Source organism: Ascaphus truei, chromosome 5 (assembly GCF_040206685.1).
Source record: "Ascaphus truei isolate aAscTru1 chromosome 5, aAscTru1.hap1, whole genome shotgun sequence".
Classification (NCBI taxonomy): domain Eukaryota; kingdom Metazoa; phylum Chordata; class Amphibia; order Anura; family Ascaphidae; genus Ascaphus; species Ascaphus truei.
Genome location: NC_134487.1, coordinates 117798738 through 117816580, shown reverse-complemented (window position 1 = coordinate 117816580; position 17843 = coordinate 117798738). Strand labels below are relative to the sequence as shown.

General features: G+C 41.4%; 1 protein-coding gene across 3 annotated transcripts in view; it reads left to right on the top strand.

Moving 5' to 3' along the window:
- PTPRQ (protein tyrosine phosphatase receptor type Q) overlaps window positions 1-17843 on the top strand; it is a 363399-nt gene that overhangs the window by 234505 nt on the left and 111051 nt on the right. For all 3 annotated transcript variants that reach the window (XM_075600515.1, XM_075600513.1, XM_075600514.1), the window contains 3 exons: window positions 2417-2538; window positions 7269-7455; window positions 11848-12092. In XM_075600515.1, the coding sequence (XP_075456630.1) occupies window positions 2417-2538; window positions 7269-7455; window positions 11848-12092 (554 nt within the window). The remainder of the gene's footprint in view (window positions 1-2416; window positions 2539-7268; window positions 7456-11847; window positions 12093-17843) is intronic.

The window sequence follows — 17843 nt, the reverse complement described above, 5'->3', positions numbered from 1 at the left end:
TTCACATGTTTTATTTTGACTTCACAACAATGGAATCTGCTTACTTATGAAAAATAAGAAAATATTATGTGGGTGGTACGTACATAAAAAACAAAGATTTCAAAATGGAGCATTCTTACTATAATCCTCCGTTTGGAGAACTAGAATTAGGTAATCATTTCTACATATAGAGTAATACTTTTTGTGTCTGAAGCAGAAACAGTCCCAGTTTTGTCCAAATACATTACATAAACCTTTAAGAAACCAGTGAGTTCGGCACTCTTACGCCCAGAGTGACTAAGCTCTGGTAGCCTATTTAATGTGAAATATTCGCTAAGCTCTGATAATAATGTATTGTTGTTCATGTCACTCCCATTCAGGCACCAAAATTAGACTTTTGCTCAATGAAGAAGAGAGATACTTCATGCAGTGAGATAGCTCTGAAACACCTGAGATAACTGGGAAATATGCTAATTTAGATCATTTAAATCTATTTGAAATATTTACATGTACATATTTTCCTGGTGTCTACGGTGTGTTCATGGGTATATTGCCATTTAAAGTATATGTTAAGCTATTTGGACTTGTATACATGTAGTCTTTCTCTTCCTCCCCTTCGCTCTCTCTGTTATGGCCATTCCTTTTTGCAGTGAATAAGGCGAAAACTCAGGGAAAATAACAGCCATTCCTGTTTTAGGTAACACCACATTATTTGCCCGGATTTTACGGAGCTTAGTGACCTTATTTTGAGTAATAGCAAGCTTGATTTCCTGTGCTTCACTTAAAGTATTAAACCTAACTGATGGGTTATCCAGATTCACTATACAGCTAGCACACTTTACAGCTACCTTAGCATTAGGACACAGATGGATAGCAAAGATGACCCTGACCTCTATAAGACCCACATTCCCGTGCAAGGATAGAAGCATGATAATCAGGAAATGATGGTTGTTAGTTACAGAAAATGCATTATTGTGGAAACCAGGACAAAAGTACTTATGAGAGGAAGTGATTGGATTATGAGGGAAGAGAGCTCATCCATATTCAGTAAATTACTATGATTTATAAGAGCTCCACTGATATCTTTCCCAATCTTTTAACAATAAACAATAAGTCAATATGTGACTTTGATTCGTTAGGCAAGCAAATTGTTCAAGGTGTGCAATTAATAGGGTCATTCTAGTCAGAGAACTGGTTTACGTTTAGTACAGTATTTTGCGTTTGCAGTAATATGCTTTTGTTTTAGATGGTGATACCTCTCAAGTTTTTCATATATGGAATAAGTATTATATAATAGTATAACATTACTATACTTTAATGTACTGATATACATTTTGATTATCAAAGAAACTGATCTAGATTGGGGACCATATGGACAGGGTAACAGTACACTGCTGATAAGCCTGCATCTCCGTTCAGAAGGTGTACTTTCCCTTGGCAGCTCAGAATTCCTTTGTTATTACTATTATTATTATTGTTTCTTTGTGAAGCGCCAACATATTCCGCAGTGCGGTACAAGGGGGTGCAGAGTTATGCATATTACAGAAACATGAACAGTTACATAAAGATGAGGACAAACATGTACAAACAGATACAAAGAGGTAATGAGGGCCCTGCTCATAATTCCTAACAATTGCTTTGTTCTCAAACTATTCTGAACTGAACTGAAGAACCGTACAGTTCATGCCCTGATGTTCATTGGTAAGGGAGCACGGTTTAGAGTGGAGGTGTTCAATGTATTGTAGGCATATCCAGGGTAATTGATCTGTACTAGACGTAAAGGTGCAAATGTTGATTGTAAATATACAATACATCACAAATTAATGCTGCAATTCCATTTGCTCATAAACTGATTAGTATATAATCTTTTGTAAAAATTGTGATAGATTTTTATAAAAAGACGCCGCTTTAGCCTCTTCATAATGAAAGAACTCATATTGACAGTTAAGAAGTACATTCTTTTTTTAAGGGTAGTTCTAGTTACAGGCTCTATTTCTAGCCAATATTTAGTGCGCTACTGTTTTTTTTGCAGAAAGAAACAGTTAACTTTCATTAGGAGCTGCATGACAATTGACACACATAGTTACTGTATATATGCAAATTCAATGGAATAACTCTGACTCAATAACTATCTCATCAACCTGTCATTAACTAAAACTAACCTCAACAAGCTCTAGCAAGCTAACATCCAGAGCAAACTGTTTTAATCAACTACTTAGCTAATGAAATACACTAATAAATTATCTTTTTTTTTGTATTGTTTTAAAATGAAAAATAAAAGTGCATTATTATGTTTGTCTATATCCTTAATAATAATAATTAATTATGCATGTATAATGTGTACCATCATGATTTATATTTGAAAAGCAACAGATGACATTTCTTTCAAACATGAATTGGTACATTCTAAAATCAACTGAGATGTTATATTTTATAGCCGCAGATGGACCTCCAGAAAATGTTACTGTTACAGCCACATCTCATCAAAGTATTAATATTAGCTGGAGAGAACCCTCGACCATCACTGGACCAACATCATTCATTGTTAATGTTTCCTCGGTAAGCAAAGCTTTTCTTAGATTTCATTTGAGAACTATACAAAGTGCTTTTTGTTCTTCAGTTTCTATGGGGGTTATTTATTAAAGTGTGATAGGGCTGTTTGGAGAACTATCTTAGGGAAGCTCTTATTGATTTCAATGGGAGTTTCAGTGCAATAGTGTCCAAAGCGGTCAGTTATTAATCACAGTTTAATAAATAGCCAACACTCACTACCGAGAGGCCCACACACATTGCTCGGTGACCACTGCAAAACCACTGAGCAGATTTTCAATGCAGCAAATGAATTGCGTCACAAATATAAGCACAATAATCATAGGCAATGATGAGCTATAACATGATTACAATTTGTCTAGAGATTTCTGCAACACTAAAGCATTTTCGCACTTCCTGTGGAAATCCAGTGGTCCGAAAACCAGATACAGTGTATTTGAGTCTGCAAATGTTTTTACATGTATCAAAGTTGCTTGTATGGAAAACAGCTCGTATGGACTGTGCACCAAGTTTGTACAAGCAGGGGAAACCAAATGATAAAGTTTGTATGAACTATAGGCTGGGACAAACATTATAGGCTGTATGAACTATAGGCTGTATGAACATTATTATGCTGGGACAAACCTGACTGAAGTTCTGTCATGAATTATAGTGATAAATCACATAGTACTTCCACCAGACTCTATACAATAACAATGTCTACTTTTAGGTGCTAGAGTTAGAAGAAGCCTAAACAATACACAATATCTGTGCAGGATTTATCTAAAATGCAATTTTTCATGAGGTTATTGTCTTTACCACAACCTTAGAGCCTGCAATGCTACCCCCCAACATCCCCCCTGCAACATCCCCCAAATAAAGCACACACTTAAAGGTTTGGAGGTACAATGGCCGTGGCTTTTATTCAAATACAGCAAAATGGGAGTGCGAACCCTGCTGGAGTGCTCCACCCACAGGTAAAGCCAGTGATGTTCACATCATTGCCCGATAGCCCGGACCGTCCCAAGTCCACGTCAGCTGCAAGATGGGTGCCAGGTACTCAAGGCACAATGAGCCCTGCCCACTTATCAGCCATGCCACCACCAGCCATTACCATAACTGAGCATCGTCTTGCAAGGTTACCCTGCACTTGGGCCCCAACCAGCCACAGTGACAGACGCAATATAACCCCAATAGGCACCTTAAATATAAATATATTTAATATAAATATAAGGCAACAGAATTTAACCAAAAGGGGATGGAGGGAGGGTGGGAAAACAGTGAGGGACACGGCATAATCTCCCGCCAATACCTTTTTAACCTTATTTTGTAAAGACAAGATGTGCAAGAGATGTACTGTACCACGAACAGTTGCAAATTAGCCCATCTACCCACCATAGCTTAGTAAAAATACATTTCCATAGTGAAAAGGTTGTCATCATTTCTAGTATTTTTCTGGCAATATTACTTTTTATAGAACGTGTTTGTTTTGTAGTTGCAGTGTTGAGCTACATAATCTTTACTAAGCTGGAAAGAAAAGGTACTTGCCTTGCACACAAGGTACAGAAACATGTATATAGCAATCTATGGATGGTGCAGTTCATCCTCACTGACCAGGTCCCCTTTAAGTCCCTGCGTATATACAGTATACACAAATATATATGATTTGGTGTGCGTTCGGTCAGAGCTTGCAGGGATTGTGTGTGTCCCTTCCGTGTGCACCTGAGGAAGGGGTTGTGTGTACCCCCAAAATGTTGTGCACCTGATCTCTTGTTAAAAAAATAAAATAATAAATGGTCTTAGTAAGACCCTTTTTAATGTATAGTGTGCATTTAACCCCATTTTCTTTTCATTACTAATCTTTACTAAGCTCAGAGACAAAAAAAGCGGTAATATTCAACATTTATTTAAAGGACTGAGGCAACATTTCAGATAAGAGGAAGATTATAATTAAAAAGAAGTAGGAGATTGAGCAGATAGGAAGGCAGACAGATGAAATGTGAGAGACAGAAGGGAATTGGTGGATGTGAAAATGAGTAGCAGAGGAGAAGGGACTATTTGATGAGATATTGAGACAAATTTAGAATACACAAAGGGCCAGTGGAAGGGTATTTGGCACCTAGGCGAACCTCAGCCCTGTCCATTTTATTTTGTTATTATAGCCCATTCTCATCACCCCCCTCATCTGGCTCTCACCCCCTCCCCACCTCCTCGTCTTACCCCCCCCCCCACCTCCTCTCGCCCTCATCTCCTACTACTCTTCTCTCGTCTCACCCTCCTCCCACTCCTCTTCTTTCCCCTTCCCTACCTGGCCAGTGGTCTGAGGTGCAGATGACAGGAGCAGAGCAGCAGAGGAGGAAGGCAGCGGGAGAAGAGGATGGAGAATGGCAAGAGCAGGGTAGCAGAGAAGGAGGACATCAGGTGGTGTTGGGAGAAGAGGACCGAGGACCACGGGAGTGGAGCAGGATGGTTGGGGAGGAGCTGACGTTTGCTACTGCAACAGCACAGAAGTCAGGGAAGACTTCTTCGTTGGAACGCTGATCTTAGCTGCTCCACAGCCATCCCCTGCCGCCCTGCTCTGCTCCCTCAATCCCCTTTCCTCTTCTCCAACTGCCGCTTGCCGTCTTCCTCCTCTTCTCCCACTGCTGCCTGTCATCCTCCTCTCCCGCCTTACTTCTCCTCTGATGCTACCCTGTGCTTACCGCCACCTTACGTTGCCCCCCAAAATCTGCCGCCCTAGGTGACCACCTAATTTGCCTAGTGATTGCACCTGGTATACATCAGCATAAAGCATTGAGGAGCAAAAGGTGAAATAAATACAGTAAAACAGAGGTCCAAGGACGTGAAAGATATCCGATCTACATACTTGACGTACAATATGAAATAGAGAAATACCAAGAAAGAAGGGACATCGATTTGGGGATAATGTAGGCCTAGATAGAATTGGGAGTAAGAAAGAAAGGTAAAAAAGAAAACTAAACTTTAGAAGAGTAACCTGAATTAGCGATAACCGATGAAGGACCTTGAAAGGTTCGAAAGCTTGTAACATATAAACTACTTGTTGGTTCATTAAAAGGTATCATACTATCTACTCCCTCTCCCTCCTTTGGTACTGAGATAGTGTGAGAGACATACAGATAGATTAAGAAGCTTTTATAAATATTTAGAGAGAGAGGAGTTAACAAAACACAAAACCCCAGCAAGCTCTTTTTGGGAACCCCTGAGCCCCCACAATATATATATATATATATATATATATGTATATAAGTGTCAAAATGGAGTGCTATTGAGCGTGGCATATGTATACAACAGACGACAGAGAAGCCCAATGCTACATCCAACATGACAAAAATACACAGTAAAATACTTATATATTCTCTTGAAAAGGGTCATTTAATTTAACCCTTTGGCCAAAGCGTAAGCTTGCGAGCCACGACAAGGTAGAGAGAGAGGAGTTAGACAGGAGAAACAGTAGTAGAGAGTGAAATTGTGAATGAGATACAAAAATAAATGAAAAGGGCTGATTTTACTCTCAAATTGTCATTGAGAATACACTGTATGGGATTAGATTCTATCCCTGAAAATATGATTGTTTTCTTTTTCTGTGGGTCACTTTCAGATTTGAAGATAATAATTTAGTGCACGATTTACAGGGGGCAACATCATAGTGATTTTTGTGGTAGCGGGTAATTTTTCCCCCAACAGTATTGTGAAACTGTGCTGGTCATATCTGCATGCAATAAAAATGCAGAATAAACTCTCACTGGCCCCTTGGGGAAAATATTCCTTAGGATCGCAAATTCCATTGCATTCTCCACATCACACCATTACATACTTATTAGCACCTTAACTCTTATGTCAGGCCTTTCAGGGATTTGTTTAGTATTTTTACAGGAAACTATAAATCAGGATTAGTGCTTGGTCTTAACGCAAACTGTTTTTATTTATTAAGTGGACAATTGCCGGTTGACAGTGTTTTGTATCTTTTCGAAGTGGAAGGTTATTGAGATAATGCACGTAAGATTGTACTACAAGAAAATCAATGCGGAAATTGAACTTTGAATTGAAGTTGAATTTTAAATATTTAAAAGTTGTCTTATCAGACATAGGATATAAACTGGGACTTTAACTCTTAAGAGCCAGTAGTTAAGTAAATGAACGTCTGTTTAGTGCATCAGGAAGCTGACTCTCAGTAGGGAAAATGCAGCACATCTGTCAATGAAAAATAAAGACTATACCAACCTAATACCTCAGCAGCTGCATTTAATATAAACTTTCCCCACAGGAAAACTACTGTACAGCTACCTAATCTACTTATAAAAATACACATTGTAACAATAATGTAAAAGTGATGTCCTACAGGGTACTCACAGATGCATTTAAAAAGCGATTGTGTTATTTCTGTTTTAATGTTTTGACATACCATACCACCACTAGCAAAAACGTTTTCTTATGTATCCCTTGTAGATTTGACCAGTTTGTTGAATTGTAACCTTAAACAAAACAAAAAGATTATAGGTTAATTTTTTTTCTGCATACTGATTGTGAGTGTTTTAAAATGCCTAATCTAGGGGAATCCATATTTGAACATGGGAACAAAAGACACCAAGCATTAGCAATATAAATAAAGACTATTCAGAACTTTAAAAAAAGAGCACTGAGACCAAAATTATAAGAAATAATCAATAAATGTACTCACATTGGTAGGAACGAAGAGTATTTTAAGATTTTTTTAAATGTTTTCATTGTTATTGTTCTAGGTCAATAGTGAAGAATATAGGAAGTTGTTTACAAGGTGGAGCAATGAGAGTAAACACATGGAGGTATTTGAGCTGAAGCCCTATACCAGATATACTGTAGTAGTTATATCCTTCATTGGAGACTTAAATTCAGCAGTCACTGAAGGGAAATCGAGCAATCCAGTGATTGCTACCACTCTTGAAGCAGGTATGTATTTTTTTTCTTGACACGATTGTGTTCACTTTAATTGATGTTGCCAATTAACTACTTTATTGTTGAAAGACCATTTTTTGTCTCTACAATATTTGTTTATTGTAATCATCCCCACAATTTTATGTACACTCAGAGGATTACAGAAAGCTACTATTTGTGTGGGACAGCATGAAGCAGATGAAATTACCTGACTAAGTTAATCATGTTTATATTGATGATGAAGTAGAACGTGGAACTCTGTTGTCTACCAATCCTCTTTCACTTATCTAATAGTGCTGAGAGGGTAAATGGGACTAAAATACACGGAAATACAACACAGGTGATACAATTTATTTGAAAAAATCCTCCCTAAATAATGATTTGAAAATTATTATCTCATTTCCATTCATTTGTGTATTGCCACGTATCACAAGGACCACAATTGTCCATTTCAGTGCCCAGAAAAGAGGTTATATAGAGTGATACGACATGTCGTGGTATTACCCTGTTATTTTGTCTTCCAAGGAGAAGGAGTGTCTCAGTGAGTAAAGACACTGACTGGCACTGCGTTTGAAGCAGGGGAGCCTGGTTCAATTCCCAGTGTCGGCTCCTTGTGACTTTGGGCAAGTCACTTTATCTCCTTGTGCCTCAGGCACCTAAAACATAGATTGTAAGCTCCACGGGGCAGGGACCTGTGCCTGCAAAATGCCTCTGTAAAACTAGCAGCGCTATAGAAGAACATGCTATTATTATTATTCTGTTATGAATCTTTTGTTTGTTTTTTGGCAACCCAAGCAAACACACAACAATGACCTGACAAAAACAGGGACCTATGGAGGTTCTTCTAGCTCGCTATGTGCAGGGAGCTGCCAAAGCTAGCTTACCGTTCATGCCGCCTTGATAGTCCGTTTCAGATTCCCAGTTACTAGGAAAAACCACTGCAGGTCCACACAGTCCACTATATAGTTGGTCACTCGACACAGAGACCAATTTAGGATAACCAAAATAACAATGAACAACTGTGAATCCCAGATTGGCGTTGGCTTCTTTAGTTTCCTGGCCTCTATTTGAAACATGGAGCACTGGGTGCCAACCAATCAGAGAAGTCTCTGTACTCTGCTGAGCCAATCCGGAGTGAGGGGGTGGAGCCAGTGTCTAAGGATGGCCTTGGAGCGTGGAAAATTGGAACTGACCAATGGGTACCATGCTGACTGGGTGAGGACCCAAATGTTGGGCCCTGTGTTCAGCTCTAGGCCTCCCTCAAGTTTAGACACCTCATTGCCAGGGAGAGAACAATGCTCCAGCCTTGGAGTGTGTACTCTCCCAGCAGGCGGGCGCATGCTTCTCTAGCTCTGCATTGTACTTTAGCACAGAACTTGGTCAACACAATGACTACCCCCCTGACTCATTGTATACTTAGTAGTGCAGTGGTTTACCATCTTGACTGGCAGAGGCAGCAAGTGGGCATAATCTTTATTTGGGAATGAAATAATGCCCCTGCCGGCACAATCACTGTCATAGGGAAATACATTTTTACAATTAAAGTACAGGTATAAATATGTAGAGGACTTAATAGTTCTTTTTGATTGAATATATTGTGAGATATAGCTCCAGCATTGCCTTTGAATGCTACGGAAATGCTGATATTATTCAGTCTGGGAAATGTTATCTCGGGGAATGTCACATAGTACACCTGTATACTAGATATTTTTATTGAAAACCAAAATGTTAACTTGGCCTAGACCTAAGTGTTTCTGCTGCTGTATGCTCTGCAACAACTGGCCCTATTAATCTACTCCCTTTCCTTACATTTGTACTGCATACCTGTAGGTACAATTAATTTTAATATTTTCCTATTACTATCTATTATATGATAGTTTTAATTGGTATTAGGCGTGAATTGCAGTCAAATATCAGCCTGGGCAATTTCTTCCATAGCGGCCTTCCTTTTCCTACGATGAAGTGTCATGATGACATCATGTGATGTCGCATTGTCATGGCGACACATCACCATGTGACATCACATTGTCATGGCAATGTGTCGCTATGTGATGTAGCGGCATCATTTGACCTCGGGTTGCCATGAAAACGCTACGCTGCCGGACGAGATGCCACAGGAGATGCCGCTCCAGAGAACGCAAGGGACACAGCAATCAGTTTAATTGTTGTGGGGAAGGACGTGGAGCCTCTGTAATCAAGCCCTCCTGACACTGCCCCCTCTTTTTCTCCCCCCCTTACACACACCCCTCTCTTCCTCTCCCTCCCTCCCTCATGCTCCTCCACTCACTCACTCACTCAAAGACACACACACACCCAACAATTTTACCTGGGGGTTGATGAGTTCTCCTCAATGCTGCGCTGGTTTGTGGACTCTGCAGCTTCCTCCTCCTACTCCCTTTTCCGGCCAGGCAGAAGTTGGACCCAACTTCTGGCACCAACAGGAGGAGGTGGAGGATTGCAGACAGTGACCGCTGGGCTGCTGCATGGGGTGCTAGGGAGCCACAGCACTGGCCCTCGGAGTATGTCCAATTGTCACTGATTGGTAATGATGTTTTTCAATGAAAAAATTAAGGAAGAATATTGATACAAAACTAATAGATATCAACTTTATTATAGTACAAATTTGACTGTCAAGTTGTTTGTGTCATCAGATAACCAAGTAAAGTCCCAGAAAAAGAAAAGACCGTTGGAGCACTACAGTTTTTTTCTTTCATAAAACGTTTAAGTTTTATTAAGCATCCAATATAAAACGTTCATACCACATACAGATGTAGCCTCATTTACTGAGCCCGACAGCCATGGTTAAAAAAAAAGCAAAACGCAGCTGCGCTGAGGACAGTAACAGCTTTCTGCTGCCTGCGACGGGGTCCATTCTTCCAAATGGGACCCCAATGGAGAGGTTTACCGTTGCCGGGGGATGCCGTGGTCAGGATTCTGTGGGTGCCCCCAATAGTGGGAACATTAACTTTGGCTACATCTGTAATAGCTAACGTTCCATCAACAAAGTCACAAATGAGGGAACAGTGGTAGGGACGTTGAAGGACGAGGCAATATACATCTCAGGCCACCAGAGGAGCTGACCGCTGCTTTGCGCACCTCAGTGTGCTTTCTCACAGTGAAAGTGACGTGTACAGATTAAAAAGAAAATTAAATCTGCAACATCTCTGAAACCCTCCCACTATACAAAGACATATAGGAACCCCATACGTTTCAACATAACCACAATATCCAATAAAAATATCCCCATACCTGTGTATGTCATATATATATATATATATATATATATATATATATATATATATATATATATATATATATATATATATATACATACATACATACATACATACATACATACATACATACATACATACATACATACATACATATATATAAATGTAAATACAACTGTATGCTCATCTGCATGTCTTAGGTAGGTATGCAACCCCGCCTTTCCCCATTATCACCCAGCACACAGCAATATATATATTAAACCATAATATTTAAATAATAACTCCTGCAAATACATAGAAATAAAATTCATCTTATTAATATCACTCGAGTCTAGGCGCAAAGTTCACCTTTCCTGTCTTCAAATTCTTTATGGGCAAGCTACCCAGCTACCTGAACAAGCTCCTCACCCCTACCACATGAGGCACCTATCACCTAAGATCACACTCCAAAAGACTGTTCATGGTCCCAAGGTTGAACAAAGTATCCGGCCGCTCCTCCTTCTCTTACCGTGCACCCCAAAACTGGAGCAACCTACCAGAGACTCTTACATCCACCACCAGTCTAAGTTCTTTCAAATCTAAGGCTGTCACACATTTTAATCTGGTCTGTAACTGTTTCATACGCCCATAATATAAATTATCTTTAACTGTGCATGCAATGTCTTGTATATAATGTATACCCTGCTCATTATGTAACTGTATTTGTAAAAATGTATTATTTGTCTTAACTCTGTGCCAGGACATACTTGAAAACGAGAGGTAACTCTCAATGTATTACTTCCTGGTAAAATATTTTATAAATAAATAAATAATATGATTAAAGTGTAGATGTTAATAAAAGTGAAAAGTTTTAAGGAAGAACAAAATCTGCAGTGCTCCAATGGTCTTTTCTTGTTCTGAGACGTTTTGTTTCTCCATTGTGGAAATGCAGGCAGGTTACCACTCACACACTTTCTGAATTAAGTCATCTGTAGGACAAGTTTTACAAAGATAAAAGGGGATTGAAGGTGCACCATCTCAATTCTTGTATTACTAGATAAATAACTCTTTGACAATAAAATGGTCTACAGCGCAGCAAAATAATGTCCAGGTATGTGTTCTATCTAAGCATAATTACTGCTAAAACATTGTACTAGCCCATTCTTAATCAGTTCTGACTCCTTTCATTTTTCAGTGCCGAATGATCCACCTAAAAACATAACCTTTCAGAAGATTCCAAATGAGGTTACAAAAGTTCAGATGACCTTTATTCCTCCAGCCGAACCCAATGGGAAGATTCAAGTTTATCAAGCAGTGTTTTACAAAGAAGATGACTATAATTCCTCTCAAATCTGCAACCTAAGTATTATTGAAAGAAACAATAACTCTATTACTGCAGTAATAGAGGGGCTAAAAGGTGGATACACATACAACATAAGTGTAAGGACCTTATACTGTTAATACTGGTTTATTTGATGATAGTCATACACAAGATGTTCTAAAACTGATGCTCCATAGATGAGCAATTGTGCAGTTCATGTATATTAGTAGATCTATATATCAACTTTAACTCAAATCATATATCGTGATATAATGTGTACCACCTGCGATTTTAATATTTTAAAAAATTATATGTGAAGTAATCTCAAATAACAAACAGTGACAAAGTAGTGAAAGTGACAAATCAAGTATACAATAAAGTCCTTGCTACTCAAATCCAGATGATTAACTGTTTCTCCACTTCTTCACGGTGATCAATTTTCTCTAAGACCGGGGAGCCCAGGGAACTGATATAAAAGCAAATAGAGACACAAAATAGTGTAATATATATATATCCTCACATGGAATGAATGATGTGGGTTTTGGTGAATAATCCAACAGACACTTTGCTGCAAAAGGTTTAAAGGGCATTCAATTTGTGAGTGCGCATTTTATTGTTTTATTTTCTGACACAAAGATTTTGATATTCAGTCTTCACTATTGTTTCCTCTCTGTCTCCTTGAGATTACCCCTTCCAAAGACCACAGCTAACAAGACTGCCACAGGCTAGTATATGTTTTAATTTGGAAAATGTGAGTAGGATTATTCACCAAAACCCACACCATTCACCCATGTGAGGTTATATTATTACACAATTTTGTGTCTCTATTTTCTTTTATATCAGTTCCCGTATTTGATAATAGAATAGTTGTATGTACAGCTTTAAAATTATCAATTAGACAACATACCTTGTTGAAGCCAAGTGAAAAAAAAATCTTAAATTCACTGGTCCCTATGTAATTAATTATTTAGTAACATTTTGCTTTTAATTTGCCAAGCACAGTTTATTAGGGACATTCCATTTACTAGGATTATTTCACTTAATAGTGACATTTCAGTTGCTGCTCGCACTTTGTGTTACTACACTAGTTGCAGATTGTTCAATGAATTCTAATAAGTGAAAGCATAGCAATCTAATGTGGTTAGAATAACCAATGCAATCTACTTAATTTAACAGACATAGTAAATAAAGCATACAATACAGAACTGCAAACTTACTTTTGCTTCAATGTGTTGTCTTTAGGAGATATGTAAAAAGGGATAGTTTAAACATACTGTATGTAGCCCTCTTTGCTGCTGATCTAGAGCGACTACTAATGCTGTTTGTACCTGCTGGCTCAGCGAGATCTGGGCCTCCGCTAACTGGGAGCCTGGGGTAACAATATGTTCTTGGCAGCGCCTCCACTTACCCAGGATCCCCAATAAGTAAGATTCCCCTAGGTAAGAATAATGATAACAAGCCTCAACGTTGTAACCTTTTACTAATAAGTAACCGCAAAACCTTAGCATCCGCTGATAAAGAATAACACACATAAACACAGTACATGAATAGCTGATATTCAGTAATTATACACCAGTGGCCTGGCCACTCCTCGGTGAGTAATGTCCTTCCCACCACCGCGTGCACCCCACACCGTGTCCAATGTATACTCAGTCCCTTGGTCACTCAACCCAGTGTCCCCAAAGAACCCTCCCCCAAGGCGGGATCAGCGCCTGATGGTACCGGTGTTGGTGCACTTATTAAATACCTTCCGGCTACGCCTGCAGCCGGCAACAGACTTCAAAAAGGATCCGCCGATCCAGCGTAGTCTCTCACGCGTTGTTGATGCACGCGTAGTCTCTCACGCGTTGTCACGCAGCTTGAGCCCAAACCACTGTTCACACACCACAGCTCCGGAAGAACATTGTGTCCCTGTCTGTTGCTACAGTAAGGGAATTAATGTATCTTTCTCTATGGCTTTCCCTGACAGCACCACAAGCTAAGGGTAACTCAGGGTCTGCACTGGGCCTGAGGGGAAATCTGGCCTACGCAGGTGGATCACTGAACCCCTGCACACACACACGACCTCTCCCCTAGCTCCTCCGGTGCCCTCTGGCTAGCGTGGTCTCTCCCCCACGCTTCCCTTTCCTGCCTGCCAGCAATCCTGCACTCCTTTTCGCTCCCTGGTGTCAGGTAGCTCTGCTGAGGCTCCTGGGAGTTGTAGTTTTAACCTCAGAGCCTCCTAGTGATTGGCCAGCCGTTCGCGCACTTTACTCTGCACCTGCGCGAACTCTCTCCGTGCCTCCTGATCGCGCAGGGTTATTGCGCAATGCCCTACCAACATGGCGGCGCCCTGTGCTATCGGGCCGCCGCAGAACCTCATGAGACTCTCACAGCACCCCCCTGCAACGTAGGTACAGAGGGAAAACAGAACACCCCTACGTTCTCCCCCTGCTGGAATCCAACGTTCCCGCTTGGGAACGTACCTAATACACATATTTACACACAAAAAATGCATATATGAAAAATACAACTTATCACTGTATACTCTATATGAGATTATACATTTCATTGAACATTGCAATCACAGATTTCACTCTATTGCGAGCCCACTGCTGAGCCTCATAATGGGGTGCCCCGAATTGATCATAAGTCATCATATGGGAGGTTGATCAGCTCTTTGGCTTCTGCGCAGGTGCTCTTCCGTTACTCCCTCTGGAGAGTAACAAATCTCGCTTGGAAATTCAGTCTCTTCCCTTGAGGGGCTCAATGTTTCAACACAGTCTCTTTGAGGCACAAAGCATGGGCTCTGTGGGTCTAAATGCTGGCTCATTTGAGTCAGCTTATCTGCCGTTGGACCAAGGGACACTTTACCCGTAGCTCCTTCGGGAGATGCCCCAGCGGTCGGAAGGCCCCTTTGAGAGGTTCCCTCCATAGGTTCCTCAGAGGTGGTATTAACTACAGTCTCTGGACCATCCTCTGTAACATCTGACTCTCCATCTAGCGAAGCAGTGGGCACTTCCAACTCTTTATCTCCTACTTGAGGTATGGGGAGTAGGCGATTTCTATGCCATACCTTTATCCGGCCTTCTGAGTCTTTGATACGGTATACCGGGAGGCCAGGCATCTGCGACTCTACTTCATATACACCATCTCTCCAACGGTCGGCCAATTTGTGCTTTCCGGGGACACCCAGATTGCGAAGGAGGACAGCATCCCCTGTACGAATTTCCTTGTGGCGCACTTTATGATCATAGCGTCTCTTATTAGTCGCATTTAGTTGAGCAGCCGCTTTCTCTGCCAGCTTATATGCCTGCTGCAAGCTGTCCTGTAATCTTTGCACATACTGAAAATGCGTTCTATTGGATACCCATCGGTAGATATCCGTAGATGCACATCCACTGGTAGCCGAGCTTCTCTTCCAAACATTAGGAAGTAAGGCGTATACCCTGTGGACTCATGGCGAGTACAATTATATGCATGCAGTAGAGTCTCTACATGCTTACTCCATTCAGTCTTCTGTGAGCCTTTCAGAGTACCCAGCATGTCGAGCAGCGTTCGATTAAAACGTTCAGGCTTAGCGTCCCCTTTCGGGTGGTACGGTGTAGTTCGGGACTTGGTGATACTCAGTAACTTAAGCAATTCTCATATGAGGTTACTTTCAAAGTCCCGGCCTTGATCAGAATGCAATCGATTTGGCAGTCCATAATGAAGGAAGTATTTCTCCCATAATACTTTAGCCACAATCACCGCCCGTTGGTCTTTGGTAGGAAAAGCTTGACCATATCTGGTATAGTGATCTGTGATCACCAGGATGTTTCCGATGCCCCGGGTGTCAGGTTTGATGCAAAGGAAATCCATACACACCAGATCCAGAGGTCCTGAGCTCTTCAGATGGGCCATGGGTGCCGCCCGAGTGGGTAGTGTTTTCCTCTGTATACAACGGGTGCACTGCCTACAATGTATCTCCACAGACTCTCATTTTGGGCCAATAGAATCGATCACAAAGTAGCCCAAATGTCTTGTCAATGCCAAGGTGACCATGATCGTCATGCAATGCCCGTCATGCATCGTCATGGTCTGCAGGATCTTGGGTAGAAATAACTGCCGCCTGTCAGGATGGTTGTGATACGGTATTACCCTATACAATAGTCTGTTTTCCAGTTCGAATATTCCCAACTCCTTCATTAGTAGGGCTACCAGTTCTTTGGGAGCTCATTTAAGTATAGATGGATTATCTTGTTGCAGCGCTTGACAAACTATTCCGACCACTGGATCCTGAATTTGATATTGCACCAAGTCTTTCCAGGCAATAATCTTATCTGAAGTCACATTCATTCCTTCTGGCTGTCGGTATGCCCTCAGAATCACTCTTGATTGACATCCTAATAAATCTGCTATCCTTAACTCAGAAAAAGCTACTCGATCATCTACCACTGCTGCTATGGAGCACAACGCACGTATGCCAGGTCCCGGAATTTCATCCCATACTTCCTCTTGTGGAGTAGGGTTGAGCCCTGGTCTTCGCGACAGAGCGTCCGCACCTATGTTCGTAGGCCCTGGCTTATATTTAAGGTTGAATCGGTAGTTTGACAGTGCCGCTAACCAACGGTGGCCTGTAGCATCCAGTTTAGCAGAAGTGTTGATATAGGTCATAGGATTGTTGTCAGTCCTAACCTCGAATTGAACGCCATACAAGTAGTCGTGCAACTTATCCACTATAGCCCACTTGAGGGCCAGAAACTCCAGTTTGTGGACCGGATAGTTTTGTTCACTTGGTGTCAGACTTCGACTGGCATACGCCACGGTCAGAGTCCAGTGTCATATTCCTGGTGCTCCCAAGCCGTTGAAGCTAGCATCCACATGCAGAATTTACGCTCGATCAGGATCTGCATATGCCAATACCGGAGCCTGGGTTAAATTTGTCTTCAACCATAGAAAAACGCCTGTTCACATGCAGTGGTCCACTTGTCCCCAAATGGTGCTTGAGCTGAAGTTGCTTTCCGTCCCGTGTCTTCGGGGTAGATTTTGAGGAGGTTGTTGAGAATTTTGGCTTTACCCGAATAGCCTTCCACAAATCTTCGGTAGTACCCGCAAAACCCCAGAAATGACCGTAATTCTTGGACGTTATTTGGTCTCGGCCAATTTACCACTGCTTCTATTTTCCCAGGGTCGGTAGCTATTCCATCGGCCGATACAATATAGCCCACATAAGTCACTGACGTGCGGCAGAACCGACACATATTCATGGACAGCTTAAGCCCTTCGTTACTGAGTCGATCCAGCACTTTGAACAGCCGTTCCTCATGCTCCTCCAGTGTCTTTCCGAACACTATGATGTCGTCAAGGTACACCAGGCATTCCCGAGGATTCATATCCCCGATGGTCTTTTCCATCAGACGCTGGAAGGTGGCTGGAGCGCCACATATCTCTTGAGGCATACGCGTGAACTGATAAATTCCCAAGGGGCAGATGAAAGCTGTCTTTTCTTGGTCTTCAGAGTCCATTGGCACCTGATAGTATCCGGACCTCAAGTCCAGCACGCTAAACCACTTGTTCCCGAATAAGGCGTTCAGGAGGTCTTCAATTCGTGGAAGGGTGTACTGATCGTGTACAGTACGGTTGTTCAAGGTTCTATAGTCCACACATAGGCGTACCGTCCGGTTCTTCTTGTGCACTACCACGATAGGCGATGCATAAGGACTACGTGATCCTCGGACAATGCCGGCCTCCTCCATTTCGGTTAGCAGCTTCCTCACATCTTCCACATCCCTTGGCGTGATGCGGCGAGATCGTTCTCGGAAGGGCGTCATATCGTTAAGTCGGATGGTATGCTGGGCACTGCGGCTGCACCCCACATCCATATCGCCGATGGAAAACACTTCACGTCG